The 18,040-nt window shown below is 36.8% G+C and overlaps 1 protein-coding gene across 2 annotated transcripts in view; it reads right to left on the bottom strand.

Moving 5' to 3' along the window:
• Positions 1-18,040, bottom strand: part of ATAD2B (ATPase family AAA domain containing 2B) — a 151,071-nt gene that overhangs the window by 75,251 nt on the left and 57,780 nt on the right. For both annotated transcript variants that reach the window (XM_032353194.1, XM_032353193.1), the window contains exons 13-15: positions 14,926-15,014; positions 6,387-6,546; positions 625-715 (exon numbers count right to left, since the gene is read on the bottom strand). In XM_032353194.1, coding sequence (XP_032209085.1) covers positions 625-715; positions 6,387-6,546; positions 14,926-15,014 — 340 coding nt within the window. The remainder of the gene's footprint in view (positions 1-624; positions 716-6,386; positions 6,547-14,925; positions 15,015-18,040) is intronic.

Raw genomic sequence — 18,040 nt, 5'->3', positions numbered from 1 at the left:
TAGAGCCAAAAACCTGAATTCCAAAACCCTTGAATTCCATCTCCTATATATGATCATGTATGCACATCTCTCTCAATACATCCTTTTAGGACAGTAGTTTTCATTCATGCTGTAAGGAGGATCTTCTACTCTGTGAATAATTTAACATTAAATTGGAAAGTTTTATATTTTGGGAAATACTAGTAAATGCCAATAAGTATTTTCTTTTGAGGACTCCTCTCACTCAACTTCTTTCTAGACCACAGGCATGAAGACGAGATAATCTGCAAAGTAAAAGACTACAGTCCTGCCCTCAACATGGACCTTTATTTCTCAAGGTTAAGCTTCTTTTTCTTAGTAGAATTTCTGAGAGGGAACAACTCCCAAAAAAATGCACAGCCGTAATATTATGGAAATCCAGCACTCAATGAAAGGCATATTATTACTAGCTTTGTTAATAATCAAACACCTAATGGCAGCTAAAATTGTACCTCAGAAGGTTAATTTCAAGTGAAATGTTCAAAATAATTCTAGAGCCAGCCATCTACTGCACAGACATAACTATACTCATTCACATTCCAAACGTAAGGGCAGGCTGAGCAGAACAAACAATAACAATCAAAGAATTCAAATAATAGCACTCACCAACACATTTTTCAGCCAGTTCACCTAAAAAAGCATCTGACAATTTTGGGTTCCAATCCCTGGTATGGATTTGTAAAATGTGTTTTCTTGCCTAAGAAAAAAAGTATAATATCAACAACCTGTGAAATGTATTAGCTGGAACACATTTATGTACTCACCATACCCCATAAAAACAATTATTTATTTATTTTTAAAGATTTTATTTATTTATTTGACAGACAAAGATCACAGGTAGGCAGAGAGGTAGGCAGAAAGAGAGCAGGGGAAGCAGGCTCCCTGCTTGGCAGGGAGCCTGATGCGGGGCTCGATCCCAGGACCCTGAGATCATGACCTCAGCTGAAGGCAGAGGCTTTAACCACTGAGCCACCCAGATGCCCTGAAAAACAACTATTTTAAAAGAAATTTAAATACCATGGAATCTACATCAACTCTGATTCCCACAATAACAATAGAATAGGGGCGCCTGGGTGGCTCAGTGGGTTAAGCCGCTGCCTTCGGCTCAGGTCATGATCTCGGGGTCCTGAGATCGAGTCCCACATTGGGCTCTCTGCTCAGCAGGGAGCCTGCTTCCCTTTCTCTCTCTCTCTCTGCCTGCCTCTCCATCTACTTGTGATTTCTGTCAAATAAATAAATAAATAAATCTTAAAAAAAAATAACAATAGAATAAATAGAATGTAAGAGAGATCGTGTCTCTGTTTCACAAACTAATATTCTGAGAAGTGAAGGAACTGACTAATGGAACATATGACTAAGTGACTGATATTCACTGATCTAGGACTACATTCAAAACTAAGTTTCACTGTTCTACCACATCAGATCATTTTTACCCAAATACATATGAACAAGGAACTTTAATGTATTATAACATGGATAACCCTTTTTTAAAATAATAATTAACATAGAGTGTTATAAAAGTTTGAGATAGATAACATAATGATTCAACAATTCCATACATTACTCAGTGCTTTTTTTTTTTTTAAGCAGGCTCTACACCCAGCATGGGCTTGAACTCATGACCCTAAGGTCAAAAGTTACATGCTCTACTGACTGAGCCAGTAAGGCACCCCAATTAGTGCTAACTTTTAAACAAACTACAGGTTTAGAGTTCATAAAACTCTTGGTTCTATCATATGCATAAATTATTATGACTGACAAGCTAAACAAGTAATTTAAAACTTGGAAAAAGTTTTAAGTAGAAAAGTTTTCAATGAAATAAAGAAATATAATGTTTGGCATTTAATAAATAACAAGGTGATATTTCAGTAAATATTAATTTAATTCATTTAAAAAATCAAATATCTGAGCAATTCTACCTTGATTTTTTTGTTTTCAAAAGAACATTCTCTACCTTACATCGAACTGTATAGTACAATCAAAATTTTAAGACCGTGGTTTCAAATTAAATGAAATTTCTTCTTCTTTCACAGTCAAAAAGCAACTGAAGTAGTAAGAATCCATAATCAACTGATAGTATATCATGAAGAGTCATATCAGACTTTTATTTTCACTTTTGCCTTCTTTCAAGGAAAAACACTCTGTAAAACTTAAATGCACTCATACCCTCAACAATGCTACTTGAGGGGCACCTGGGTGGCTCAGTGGGTTAAGCCTCTGCCTTTGGCTCAGGTCATAACCTCAAGGTCCTGGGATGAAGCCCCACATTGGGAATCTCTGCTCAGTGGGGAGCCTGTTTCTCCCTCTCTCTCTGTCTACCTCTCTGTCTACTTGTGATCTCTCTCTCTCTCTAATAAATAAATAAAATCTTTAAAAAACAAAACAAAACAATGCTACTTGAGCTTTTAAGACTAGGAAAAACAAGGGAGCCTGGGTGGCTCAGTTCAGCAGCCAGCTCTTGATTTTGGTTCAAGTCATCTCCAGGTCCCAGGATCAAGGCTTACATGGAGCAGCACACTCAAGAGGGAGTCTGCCTGAGGACTCTTTCTCTCTCTCCTTCTTCCTCTTGCCCCTACCCCCATTCGTGTGCATGTGCTGGCATTCTCTTTCTAACATAAAAAAAAATCCTTAAAAAAAAAAAAAAGAATATGAAAAAGCAAATTATAACCAACATGATAGTCTTATTAGCTTGATGAGGAATTTGGGGTCCAGGAACAAAACAAAAAGAACTTCAAAGTCATCAAGATAAACCATGCTCAGAAAGTTGATAAAATTTGGTAACAGTAGCTACGGTTCTAATTCCAAGTTCTAAGTTAAGTGTTCAGCTACCAAATATAAACCAACGATGTGACACTTATTTTTTTCCGACTTGAAGTACCTGCCTGAATAGATACTAAAAAATTATAAAATCAAGGTTAAAAAAAAAAATCATCCAAGACCTTATATTCTCTAGAATATGACATTAAGAATCTACTTGACCTCATCAGCAGCATAGGCATCAATTTTAGAAGACCCTTTCAGAACTAGAAACACACCAAATAAATTCAGGCTGGAAGATGTCTCAAAAAAGATCTATTCTTATACTGTCTTTTCACAAAATAAGTAAAGGTTTAGAGGAATGAAATTAATTACTTAATGTCAAAAGTTATTGTCAGATCTCTAATACATTTAGTGCCTTGATCTTTCTCTATATAATCAATCGGAGTTTCCTTTATTGTAAAAACAAGAAATAGAGGGCGCCTGGGTGGCTGAGTGGGTTAAAGCCTCTGTCTATGGCTCAGGTCATGATCCCAGGATCCTGGGATCGAGCCCCACATCGGGCTCTCTGCTTGGCGGGGAGCCTGCTTCCCCCTCCTCTCTGCCTGCCTCTCTGCCTACTTGTGATCTCTGTCTGTCAAATAAATAAATAAAATCTTAAAAAAAAAAAAAGGAAATAGAAAAAGAAATTACTTAAATCAGAAATGATTCGTGATGCACTTTATATGACATACAGAACAGTAAGTTACATTGTTTCCCCTAATAGAAAGTAGCTTCCTCTATTATTAAGAGTCAGAGGCAAATTCAAGCTGCTCATTTCTCAGGACTCATATATACACACATAATATTTATAATAATAATTATAAGTGTTGGTGATAATAAAGAAAAAGCATTACCACCTGAAGAAGGTATGTGCTATTTTATGCTAATAAAGAATTAACAAAACTACTACAATTTGGAGGAATCAAGGCTTGCTTGCTTTTATTTATTTATTTATTTTACTTATTTGGTCAAACAGCGAGAGTCATGATATTCCATTGCCCAAACTGCAGAACTAACATGACACTGTGACTGGTATCACTTTAAAATCCCAAGCAGATCCTTCTCACTGCCTTTAATCCTTCCCTAGATCATTCGTTAGTCTATCTCCTAACAGACTAGTTCAGTTTCTCCGTCTTCACATTCAGCTTCTCATTGGGACCTGCTTCCTAATTCACTGAGAAAACTGAAGGAAAGTTCCAGAGACATTCCACACTAAATTTGTCTACCTGTAGGCATTTGTACCCATAATATTCTGTCTTCTCCCTAGTATCACAGACAAACTATCCAATTCCTATCTAAAGTCATTCTCACCACTCATGTCGTAAATACTATGGCCCCTCTTGCTTATTAAGGACATAATGTGATAATTCTTCTTTCTCAATTTCATCACCAGAATTTCCTTCTCTATTGGCTAATTATCCCAGCTTAAAAATAACACACTCCCTCTTGCCTCCAATTCCCTCAACACCTATTGCTTCCTTTTGTAACAAAACTTTGAAAAACTTAACTTTCGTTCTGTCTCCAATTCCTCTTCTCCTGCTCTCTCTTAAGCTAACCATACTCCAGTTAAACGTCTTTGCACCCAACACTAAGTCAATTTACTCCCATTTAGGTTCACTGATAACCTACATAATACTAAAAACAATGGCCAATTTTCTCATCTGACTTAATTTAGCAACATACGACAAAGTTAGTCACACTGTCTTCACTGATACACTTTCTTCACTTGGCGTCCAGAACTCACTCTCCTACTTTTCCTTTTACCTTATGAACCGTTCCTTAGGACAGAGGATTTGATAATCTCATTTAATTTTACAATCTCATGACTTTACATATTATCTAAGAAAAAAAAAAAAAAAGAACAGTCTAAGCCTGTTCCACAGACACAGACCAAGAAAAATGACCTCAGGTTTAAGTCTCAAAGTAGTTTCCTTGAAATGTAGGAAGTTAAAATTCACATGGAAAACTATGTCAAGATCCATGCTGTACAATGTAGTAAACCACTACCCATACGATGCTTTTTTATTTAAATTTTTAAAGAAAATTTAAAATTCAGTTCCTTAGTCCCACTAGTGCCATTTCAAGGGCTAAACATGATCAGTAGCTACTGTACTGGACAGTGCTCAATGCACAATGTAAATACAGAATATTTCTATCATTACGGAAAATTTGACTGGACAGTGCTATTCTATACCTTGTTTACTATTAAATCTTTGATCTCTGTGAGCTGCATCTGAATTGTGAGGACTATAACTGGCATATATGACTGAGGGCCACATGACTAGAAGACAACTGGTTAATGAGATAATGGCTTTCCTGTGCCAAAATGAACACAGGCTGTGTTTCTTAGAACTAAACACATTATCCACGTACACTAAAAGATGTGAAAATGGCCCAAACAAGATAGCTGATGCTTCCCTATGCTGAAATAGGCTCTTCCCACCTCAGCCTTGTCTTCTACAACTAAGCACACCTCAATGCACTGATAGAGCCCTGAAAGCTACACTTGGGTTTTGAAAATGATGTTGCATATGGTAGGTTTCTTATCCTGATGAAGTCAAGTAAATTCAGTACCAAATTAAAGCCTCTAAGTTAGACGTCAATCAAAAACTGTGACAACTACTAATGACTATGCAGACTGATTTCAAGCTGAAATATGAACTGCTCTACACAGCAGCACATTGTCTTCATTTCCTTAGTCTTGTACATTGTCTTAATCACAGCCTTTTACTCTAAGTATGTAAACCAGGCATTTTACAGGAAGATCTAAAATCAAAGCTATATAACAATTACAAATGTGAGTATTATACATGGATATATGTAATATATATGGGTATACTTGTTTTATTTTTATATAATATATAATATTATATATATGGATATATACTATACATCCACAAATCATATCTTCTTTCTTCAGGTTATATTCATATGTTATAAATGTTTTAATTATGCTTATCTGTAATGTTAAATTACATGAGAAACATTGTCAAATAAAGTATCTTCTCATATCTCCCCCTTTCAAACTTGAAGTTTCCAATGAAGACTTAGTCAATGATTAAACTGCTCAAACAATAAAAATGTCAAGCAGAATTAAATAACATTTTACACAATGACTATACATTGCCCATGTGTAACTTTTGCTGCTTTTAATTAAATATGATATCATGGTCATTTCTATGAAAATCTGCACATTGGGTTCTTATTCATAATCTCACTAATACTCTAAAAACATTATTTTTATGGGAACACAGCTCCTTTGGCTAACCAGAGATATATAACCTGCCATCCAAGATAATTACTGCAATCTAAATTTAAAGCTAAAGAGAGTACGTAAGCATTTTAGTAACCTAACTACAGGTTTTCCTCTTCCTGAAAGTCATAAATGTTCTAAAAGCTGTTAAGAGAAAAAGACTAAATTATTTAAGCATTTTTTTAGAATTACTAAGGTATCCCATAAGCACAAAATTTTTAAAATGAAAGTTCATAAAATGCACTCTCAAAGTGCATATATGCTTCACAACTGAATCACAAATATATCTTCATATATTAAAAACAGAAACTTTTACCTTTTGATCAGGCAGGTTGAAAAGGAATTCTCTGTCAAAACGACCCGGTCTCCTAAGAGCAGGATCTATAGAATCAAGTCTGTTTGTAGCACCAATAACAACAATTTCACCCCTATTATCTAATCCATCCATTAGAGCAAGTAGGGTTGACACTATAGAGCTGTAACAAAAGTTTCAGGCAAAGTTATGAATTAAAAAACAGAAAGAAAAAAGCTGTAAAAACTGCTGCTTATACTAAACTTCACAGTCTTAAATGCTAATAAAATTATGGCATGACTAAGTCTTAATGTAAAATACTATACAGAAATCATTTTTGAAAGTATTAAAACATTATTAATAGACACCTAAAGCATAGAAACAAAAACAAAAGAGATAAGGACTTCATAAAAATTAACAGTTTTGCACTATCAGGAAAAATGTACCTAAAGAATAGGAGAAAATATCTGTAAATGATATACCTGATAAGGTTCTAGAAGAACAATTACAACTCAACAATATAAAGAAAATTAACCCAACTTAAAAACAGTCAGAAGATTTAAATAGACATTTCTCCACAAAAGATATACAAAGGGTCCATCTTCAGGGATACCCAAATCAAAACCAAATGACATACCACTTTAAAGTTTGCTGTTGTTGTTGTTTTTTAATTTACTTATTTGACAGAGAGTAAGAGAGATCACAAGTAGGCAAAGAGGGAGGCAGAGAGAGGGGGGAAGCAGGCTCTCTGCTGAGCAGAGAGCCCAATGTGGGGCTCGATCCCAGGACCCTGAGATCATTACCTGAGGCGAAGGCAGAGGCTTAACCTACTGAGCCACCCAGGTGCCCTTGCTTGTTTTCTTTTTTTAAGATTTTATTTATTTATTTGACAGAGAGGGAGAAAGTACAAGCGGGAGAGCAGCAGGGAGAGGGAGAAGCGGGCTCCCGCTGAGCAGAGCGCCCAACGTGGGACTCAACCCCAGGACCCTGGGATCATGACCCGAGCCAAAGGCTTAACCAACTGAGCCATTCAGGCGCCCCAAGGTACCACTTTAAACCCAATAGGATGATAATAATCAAAAAGACAAACAGTAAGTATTAACAAGGATGTAAAGAAATGGGAACATTCACACACTGCTTGATGGGAGTGTAAAATGGTATATGTCTTTTGAAAACAGTCTGACAGTTCCATCAACTATTAAATACAGTTACCGTAAGATCCAGCAATGTTCATAAAAGACTTATACACAAATGTTCATAGCAGCTTTATTCACAATAGCCAAGAAATGGAGGTAATGCAAATGTCCAACAACTGATGAATGGATAGAAAAAACGTGGTATACCATACAATGAAATACAATTTGTAAATAAAAACAAATGAAGTACTGAGAGATGCTATAATATGGATGAACCTTAAAAACACTGGCCTAATCAGTGGGTTAAGCCTCTGCCTGCAGCATAGGTCATGACCTCAGGGTTCTGGGTTCGCGTGGTGCATCAGGCTCTCTGCTCAGCAGGGAGCCTATTTTCCCCCTTCTCTGCCTGCTGTTCTGCCTATTCGTGGTCTCTCTCTGTATCAAATAAATAAATAAAATCTTAAAAACAAAAACACTGAGCTAACTGAAAAAAGCCAGTCACAAAAGTCCCCATGCTATATGATTCCATTTATATGAAATATCCAACAGGCAAATCTACAGAAACACAATGTATATTAGGGGTTGCTTAGGATTTGGGGGTACTAAAGAGGAGGCTGGAGAGTGATGGCTAAAGCTTGAAAGGTTTCTTTCTGGGGAGATGAAAATGTTCTGTAACTGATTATTGTGATGCTTATGCAACTCTGGAAATACACTAAAAGCCACTGAACAAACAGCTTCAATGACTGAACTGCATGATGTATGAGTACCAGCTCAATAAAACTTTTTAAAAAAGAAATAAAGGGGTGTCTGGCTGGCTCTTGAATCTCTGGATTGTGAATGTGAGCCCCGTATTAGGTGTAGAAATTACTAAAAACTAACTAAAATTTTCAAAGAAATATAAAAGTCTCTTAATAAGATAGCAATCTGGGGGGGATTTATGTCTGGCAATTTATATGATGTTTAGATTCCTACAGAATTACATTTGCATTATTATTATTATACCTTTGGATGACTTCTTTAGAATGGCTACTTTTTAAACTAAGTTCAATTCAAAATCATTCTGTGCATATTTTAGTTTTTGAAGTTATGACTTACACATTTCTGAAAATGCTGCATGTCTAATTATACAAAAACCGTAGCTCTAGTAACAAAGGTCTTCCTAATGTTTTCTAAGTGTTCTCACTTCTATATACCTGCCTGAAACAACTTCTCCAATATGCTCAGTAAGTTAAAAAAATCATTCTCACTCCCAAATAAACTGTTCTAAATGTCTGTCAAAACTATAAATGGAACCAAAATGCTAGAGACCCAGTGTACATGTATAGTAAGGATTTGTGCTTGTTCTAATTAAATAAATTAAAATTAATGATCTAAGTGTCTCACTTCAGATATAAAGAATGCAAAATAAGCATCATTAAGTGTAAATTCATATTTAACCTCAAATTTTTCCTTAGTACACTCCAATCACAGATAGGTATTTCAAGTGTTTGTTAAGACTTATCAGCATTTTGGGGGCATCTGGGTGGCTCAGTCAGTTAAGCATCTGATTCTTGATTTCAGCTCAGGTCATAATCTCAGGGTCATGATCTCAAGCCCCAACTCCGGCTTTGCACTTAGCCGGGAATTTGCTTGAGATTCTCTCTCTTCCTGTCCATCTCTATCACCCTCTCATATTAATAAATGCACCTTAAAATATATATTTATCAGCATTTTAAAGTGTTCTTTAGAAGGGTTTTCAGAAAACAGTCTCAACCATGGCCAGAAACAGAATTACAACCTAGCTTGGATTCTATCAAAAGTTGACTTCTTTAGAAAAATCAAATGACCAGCCCCTGGATCAAAATCCTTTAGTAACCTTGATTAATGTTCAAAATAAAGTCTGAACAACTTAATACTATATTCAAGGCCTACTTGCCTGCCCTAAATCTTTCTCCTACATATCTTCTAAACGTATCTGTACTACCTTCAAATATGGATCTAAATAAAATTAACTGGAATTGTTTTGCATAGTGTGAAGAAGGATCCAGTTTTATTTTTTCACCAGATACCCAATTCTCCCAGCATTATTCATTGAAAAGGTCATCCTTTCCCAACAGTACTGCATTGTCTCTTATATTAAAAATCAAGCATCCATATATGTGTAGATTTATATATGGCTCTGAATTTCATTCTATTTGTCTATTGGTCTAGTCTTCCACCAACATCAAGTCATCTTAACCTTAAGAGGCCTTAATAACTAGCAGAGCAAATACTCCTCTATCTTGTTCTTCCACAAAAGTATTCACTATTATTTCTTTCTATTTCCGTATCAATTCCAGATTCATTTTGTCAATACAAAAAAGTGGTACAAAGAAAGGCAAAATTCTCTATCATGATTGGTTTAATCTTGCTAGATGCTCATTACTACATCCAAGAAGTTATCTACAGACTGCTTTGGAATTTCTATATACATAATTACATCATCTATAAATAATAACAGCATTGTCTATTCCTCTCCATTACACACACCTTATATTGCTTTGTCTTACCAGACTACACTGATCAGGATCTATGTAGAACACTGATCAAAAGTGTTCATAGTCATCCTTATAACTGTCATATTAAACGTTTTCATCTTTCAACATTAAGTCTGTAATAGGTTTTTACAGATACCTATATTCCTCATTCTCTGAGGTAAGTGACCTTATCAAAAACAAATATTAAAGGGGAACCCTCTTACACTGTTGGTGGGAACGCAACCTGGTGCAGCCACTCTGGAAAACAGTATGGAAGTTCCTCAAAAAGTTGAAAACAGAGCTATCCTATGACCCAGCAATTGCACAGATAGGTGTTCACCCCAAAGATACATATGTAGCGATCCCAAGGGGCACGTGCACCCTAATGTTTATAGCAGCAATGTCCAAAATAGCCAACTATGGAAAGAACCTAGATGTCCATCAACAGATGAATGAATAAAGAAGATGTAGTATGTGTGTGTATATTTATATGTACACACACACACACACACACACAGGAATATTATGCAGCCATCAAAAATGAAATCTTGCCATTTGCAACAATGTGGATGGAACTAGAAGGTATTATGCTAAGCGAAATAAGTCAATCAGAGAAAGATAAGTATTATATAATCTCCCTGATATGAGGAATTTGAGAGGCAGAGTAGGGGGCTTGGGGGTTAGAGAAGGAAAAAAATGAAACAAGATGAGATCAGGAGGGAGACAAACCATAAGAGACTCTTAATCTCACAAAACAAACTGAGAGTTGCTGGGGGGAGGTGGGTATGGAGAGGGTGGTTGGGTTATGAACATTGGGGAGGGTATGTGCTATGGTGAGTACTATGAAGTGTGTAAGCCTGACGACTCACAGACCTGTACCCCAGGGGCAAATAATACATTATATGTTAATAAAAGTAATTAATAAAAAAACCTGAAGCTTTTATCATTATAAGCTGGTCCCTTTATATGTGTAATAATGCTTTCTGCCTCACAGTCTATCTTGTCTAATACTGATACAGCAGTATTCTGTTAGTGTTAACTTGGCATATTTTCATGCCCATTTTACAAGTGACTATTATGGACATTTTTTATAAATAAAATTGTATGGGGCACCTGGGTGACTCAGATCAAGCCCATGTCTGCTTCAGATTCTCTCTCCCCTCCCTCTTTTTGCACCTCCCCCCAGTTCATGCACTCACTCACTCATTCTAAATAAACAAATAAATATTTTTTGAAAAAATAGATAAGATAAATAAAATAGTATAACATGTGACCTTTCGTGTATGAATTACTTCACCTAGCATTAAGTCTTTGAGGGTCATCCATGTCACATGTACCATACAAGCTAAACCCATGCAGCATGTGTCAGAATTTCATTCCTTTTTAAGGCTGAACTGTATGGCTATAACTCATTCTGTTTACGGATTCAGCAGTTAACGGACATATGGATTATTTATGTTTTGGCTATTGTGAATAACAGTGCTATGTGTATTTCTGACTAAGGTTTTGCATGCCTTTTTCCCACCATTTTACTTGGAATCTTTCTATACCCTTATACATGGTGTATCTCTTATAAACAAAGTATCAACATATTTTATTCTTCCTCAGTTTGACAATCTTTGTCTTTTAAAAAGAACACTTGGGGGAGCCTGGGTGGCTCAGTCAGTTAAGCTTCTCACTCATAGTTTCAACTGAGGTCACCATCTGATGGGTGGTAAGATCAATCCCCGCGTCAGACTCTGCTGGAAGATTCTCTCCCTCAGCCCCTTACCCCCATGCTATCTCTTTTTCTCTAAAATAAATAAATAAATCTTTAAATCTTTAAAAAAAGAACATTTGGTCTGGGGCATCTCAGTTGCTCAAACAGCAGACTCTTGATTTCAGCTCACGTCATGATCTCAGCTCTGGTCATAATCTCAGGGTCCTGGGATCAAGCCTCAAGTTGGGGTCCCATGCTCAGCGGGCAGTCTGCTTGAGGATTCTCTCTCACTTCTACCTTGCCCCCCCCCCCCACAAATCACATGGCATTTTTTTCTCTAAAATAGTTAGCTCTTAAAAAAAAAGAACATTTAGTCCCTTTACATTTCAGGTCATTTTTTATGTATTTGGGTTTAAATCTAAATTATATTTGTATGTTTCTCCTACTGGTCCTATGATTCTGTTCGTCTTCTTGACTGCATTTCAATTTTTTTTTTTTTTATTATTCTATCCCTCCCTCCAACTACCTACTAACATTTAGAAATTATAACATATTTCTATTAGTAATTACTTTAGAAATTAAAACTTGCATACTCGGTACTCAAAGCTTCCCCTTCCAGGTTTGATGGATGAAAACCCTGCCAGATAACCCCTTGCTCTGCTTCAGGAAATAACTATAAAACCTGAACAGAATAATACAAAAACACTGAAGGAACTAATGAGTAAACAGAGACATACAGACTTTGCTGGAAATTCATGGTCACCTGGAGAAAAGAAGAACATAGAGAAAGCAAGTTCCCCTCTCTCTGGCTTTCAGCATGGGTCTAAGTACAGTGAGATAGGTAAGGAAGATTATGCTAAGGGAAACCCCTTAACTTTCCAGCCTGAGTTCAGCAAGAGAAGGCTGACCATTAACACTAAAGAATATGGGGGATCCCACAAAGGCAAGAGCCAGGGAAGACCTCCCCAAACTCCATCTACCCACATCTCTAAATGACCCGTAACAACAAAGACACAGAGTGAAGAAAGTATTGGTAAAGATTAAAAAAAAAAAAAAAGATCTGAAAGGAGATCAAAGCTGCCAGCCAAGAAACAGTCTGTAATTCAATCCTAAAGCAGAAAATTATCTGTAAAACACAGGAAATACTACTCATAAAAGAAAAATAATAAAATCCAGAGCCTTCCCAAACGAGCGTTAATAAATCCAGGATCCAATCCAAAATTGCCCAACAAATGAAGTACCAAAACAATAGAATATATTTTCAGAAGAAAACAAACAAGCCTAACAGTGAGATGAAACCAGATGTGGAAGCTAACATAAGAGGGTGGGGCACCTGGGTGGCTCAGATGGTTAGGCAACTGCCTTCCGCTGCCATTGGGCTCCCAGCTCCACAGGGAGTCTGCTGCTCCCTCTGACCTTCTCCCCTCTCATGCTCTTTCTCTCACCATCTCTCAAATAAATAAATAAAGATCTTAAAAAAAAAAACACACACACACACACAAAACTCGGTCTAACATAAGAGGATTTTTTTCTAACATAAGAGGATTTTTAAAGATTTATTTATATTTATTTTAGAAAGAGAGCACGTGTGAACGTGGAGGGAGGGGGGAAGAGGGAGAAAGAGTCCCAAGCAAATGCCACACTAAGCATGGAACTTGATGTGGGGCTCAATCTCATGACCCTAAGATCACAACCCAAGCCAAAACCAAGAGTCAGACATTTAACTGACTGTGTCACCCAGGCGCTCCAACATAAGAGGATTTTAAAGCAATTATTATTAACCTCGATGAAGTAAAACAAAATGTTTAAATGCATGAAAATCACATTGGAAAAATACAAATAATGCAAAAAAATCAAGGAGCACCTGGGTAGCTCAGTCAGTTAAACATCTCATTCTTGATTTTGGCTCAGGTCATGATCTCAGGGTTATGAGACTGAGCCCCACATCAGGGTCCCTACACCTGGAGTCTGCTTAAGGTTCCCTCCCTCTGCCCCTCCCCTCCATGCTCACATACACACGTGCACACACTTTTACACTCTCTAAAAAAGAAAAAAAAAATCAAATGTAAGTTCTACAACTGAAAAAAATAATTTCTGAAACAAAAAAATGTGTTGGCTGAACAAAACAACAAAATGCACATGACAAAGTAAAAAGGACTGACCAAAGATAGATGAAAATATTATCCAAGTTGGAGAGGAAAAGATTGAAAAAGACAAATTTGCAAATACGTGATAAACACGAATCTGAATAAACACAAAGCCCATACTGACACATGTCACAGCTAAGCTGTTAAAAACCAAAGCTAGGGGCGCCTGGGCAGCTAAGTCAATTAAGCAGATGATTCTTCATTTCAGCTCAGGTCATGATCTCAGGGTCATGAGACTGAGCCCCAAGTTGGGCTCTGCACACACTGTGGAGTCTGCTTGATATTCTCTCTCTCCCCCTTGGCCCCTCTTCCTACTCACACGAATACGAATTCTCTCTGAAAAAAATAAATCTTAGGGCGCCTGGGTGGCTCAGTGGGTTAAAGCCTCTACCTTCGGCTCAGGTCATGATCCCAGGATCCTGGGATCGAGTCCCGCATCAGGCTCTCTGCTCAGCAGGGAGCCTGCTTCCTCCCCTCTCTCTGCCTGCCTCTCTGCCTATTGTGATCTCTGTCAAATAAATAAATAAAATCTTTTTAATAAATAAATAAATCTTTTAAAAATCACAGAGCAAATTTTAAGAACTAAAACTATTAATATGTTAAAAGGAAACAGAATTACTGACAAATTGGTTTACACAATTATTCTCAAGACACAAAAAATACATACAAAAATAAGCTGGTATTATAGGTTTCACCAAGATTAAAATCTTGTGTTTTTCAAAAATCACAGTTAAGCAAACAAAAAAGGGCCAGACTAGTTGAAAATTTTTCAAAACACAGTCCTGACAAAGGGTTTCTCTTGAGAGTACATAACGAAATTGTATGATACAGTAAGACTCACAATCTGATCTCCTTTTTTTAAAAAAGGGAATAAAAGATTTTAAGATATTTAACAACAGAAAATATGTAAATGGGCAATAACCATATACTAAGATGCTCAATAGTTCACTGAGCTAAGTGAGAGGAGTCTTTCTCAAGGACACGGTTCACATCTTATAAGCTTCCTAGCACTTACCCAAAGGTGAAGGCCAACTACTATGTCAGTGAGTGAAAAGAATCTAACATAATCAAATTAAGAAAAATCACCTGTGGATCTGATCTTGTCTGCTGGATCGAACTGGAGCCAATCCATCTATTTCGTCAAAAAATATTATAGAAGGTCTCATCAAATATGCCTAGGATGAAAAGAAAACAAATGTTATTTATATTAGTTTTTACTTTTTATATTTCATTATTGTATTTTCCTAATAGGTAATATAAACAAAATGTACAACATACAGCAGCTAAGAAAGATACAATAAAAATGAAGTCTCCTTACCAGCCAGTCTCCAACCACAAGCCCTCTCCCAGCAGACAGTTACAGTTGTGTTTATTCTTCCAGGCATGTTGTTTATACACATACACAAAAATGTACTTTTAAAAATATTATTTTATTTGATGCATTTTAAGCACAGTATACACACTGCTTTCATCAAATAACACAGTCTATCCATGTAACAATATATTTTAATTAGCTTCCATATAAGCACATGAAGATTGCTTCATTCTTGTTTGACAGCTACAAAATGCCCTAATGTATGGGCGTGCCATGATTAAACTAGTCTCCTATTTGTGGACATTTAGGTTATTTTCAATCTTTTCCTCCATAGCTAGACTCTTCCTACTCTGAGATTAGAAACAAAAACTCTCCAGAGTTTTCTTCCATTACTTTCACAGTTTTCATTTTTCACTCAAATCTTAAATCAAGCAGAAGCTTAACTGAAGGTAAAAAAAATATGTATGTATTAGAGGGGTGCATGGGTGACTCTGTGAATTAAGCCTCTGCCTTCAACTCAGGTCATGATCTCAGGGTCTTGGGATCGAGCTCCACATTGGGCTCTCTGCTCAGCGGAGAGCCTGCTTCCCCCCACCCCGCCTCTGACTACCTCTCTGCCTACTTGTGATCTCTCTCTCTCTTTCTCTCTGTCAAATAAATAATCTTTTAAAAAATATTAGATTACAAATGAAAATTTTTTATATTACATAATTTACTCGATCATTTATGTTTCAGAATTACTTAAAGCAAATTCTTAGTTCATAGGATGGTCAACTTACTAAAAACCAGATATAAATTTCCCACTTCTCTCTTATTTCCTCTCTTATTGACATGATATGCATTAAAAATCCAGTGTTTTCTAATAATTTTAAAAGGGGGGGGCAGTGAAGGTCAGAGGGAAGAGAAAGAGAATTTTAAGCAGGCTCCATACCCAGTGCAGGGCCCAACGTGAGGCTCACCTCACAAACCTAAGATCATGACCTGAGCCAAAATCAAGAGTTGGGATGCTTAACCACCTGAGCCAGCCAGGTGACCCCTAGTAATTTAAAATGAAAGGCATTTAACTACAAAACTTAGGTTTTGGGGGAAAAAACTTTATAAAAGTAGAATCATGTAGTAAGAGAAAAACAGTGGAGCCTGGCTGGCTTAGTGAGTAGAGCATGGCTCAGTCAGTAGAGCACATGACTCTTGGTCTCTGGGTCATGAGTTCAAGCTCCACATTGGGTGTAAAGAATGACTGATTGATTGATTAAATAAATAAATAAATTTTATAAAAAGAAATAAAGATTTGATCATCACTTTTATATACACAAAACACACAGCTGTTTTTCAGAACTAAAGCCTTGCAGAACCAAACTATAGTATATTACATGTCCGCCACTGTGGTAATAAACACTCTACATTCTTCCTTTCTGTGAAATCTCCCAGTAGTCCAGTGAGAATGGTATTATTTCTCATTTTATAGAAGAGGCAACTAAAGATCAGATGTGTTCATGTTATATACTTAAAGCCACACATTAAACATTTTTCTAACACCAAAGACCAAACTCTTTTTGTTTAAGATTTTATTTATTTATCTGAAAGAGAGAGAACATAAGCTGGGGGCGGGCGGGGGGGAGGTGGTGATAGCAGAGGGAGAGGGAGAAGCGGACTCCCTGCACAGCAGGGATCCCAGATCCCAACATGAGGTCCATCCCAGGACTCTGGGATCATGACGCAAGCCAAAGGCAGAGGTGAAGCCAACTAAGCCACCTAGGCACCTCCGAAGACCAAATTATTAGCCAATATATTATACCTCATTTATTTCAATTAGTGTATAGATCATGTCCTTAATTTAAGAATGTGGACTCTTTCATTTAAAAAGACAATAGTGAGGGTGGCTGGGTGGCTCAGTGAGTTAAGTGTCTGCCTTTGGCTTAGGTCATGATACTGGGGTCCTGGGATCGAGCCCCATATCAGGCTCCCTGCTCAGTGGGGAGCCTGCTTCTCCCTCTCCTCCCTGCCTGTGCTCTTTATCGCTTGCTCTCTATTAAATAAATATTTTAAAATTTTAATAAAAAATGAAATCAATAAATAAAAAGACAGTAATGAGAGCATCTGGGTGGCTGGGTCAGTTAAGCATCCGACTCTTGATTTCAGCTCAGGTCATGATCTCAGGGTTGTGGAATCAAGCCCTATGTCATGCTCCATGCTCAGCAAGGAGTCTGCAGGAGATTCTCTCCCTCTGACTCTCCCCTCAACACCTGCTTTCAATCTCTCTCTCTCTCTAAAATAATAAATAAATCTTAAATATTTTTAACTAATAATAATGACTATCAGCAATATTTTAGAAAAGAGAGCATCCCAACTACTCTTACCTACTTACCCACAAAGAAAACTATGAAACAGAAATAAACCAAATTTAGATTTTAAAAAGCATTAATTTATGCCATAGTTTTGAATGAAACCAACAGACATTCCTACACCCAGCATGAAGGGGCTAAAAGCATATTATATAGCCCTGTCAAAAATTTAAAATTAATTCCCAAACTAATTTTCTTTCATCTACCAATACTGCTCTATATTTGTATTTTTCAAATATTAGTAAATTCTCTTCAAGCAAACTGTTTCACTTCCCAATAGACACTGAACACCCTGAAGGCAAAAATTTTACCCTATTCCTCTTTCTACTCCCATTATCTAGAACATGGGAGTTTCTCATATACTAACTAAAAATAGTATTTGAAGGCACTCGGGAAGCTCAGTAAGTCAAGCATCTGCCTTTGGCTCCGTCAAGACCCCAGAGTCCAAGGATCAGGTTCCACATCAGGCTCCCCACTCAGCAGGGAGTCTGCTTCTCTCTCTGACCACCCCCCCTCGTGCTTTCTCTCTCTCTCTCAAATAAAT

Source organism: Mustela erminea, chromosome 7, assembly GCF_009829155.1.
Source record: "Mustela erminea isolate mMusErm1 chromosome 7, mMusErm1.Pri, whole genome shotgun sequence".
Lineage (NCBI taxonomy): Eukaryota > Metazoa > Chordata > Mammalia > Carnivora > Mustelidae > Mustela > Mustela erminea.
Note: the sequence above shows the minus strand (reverse complement) of the source record. Positions and strands in the feature narration are given on the sequence as shown.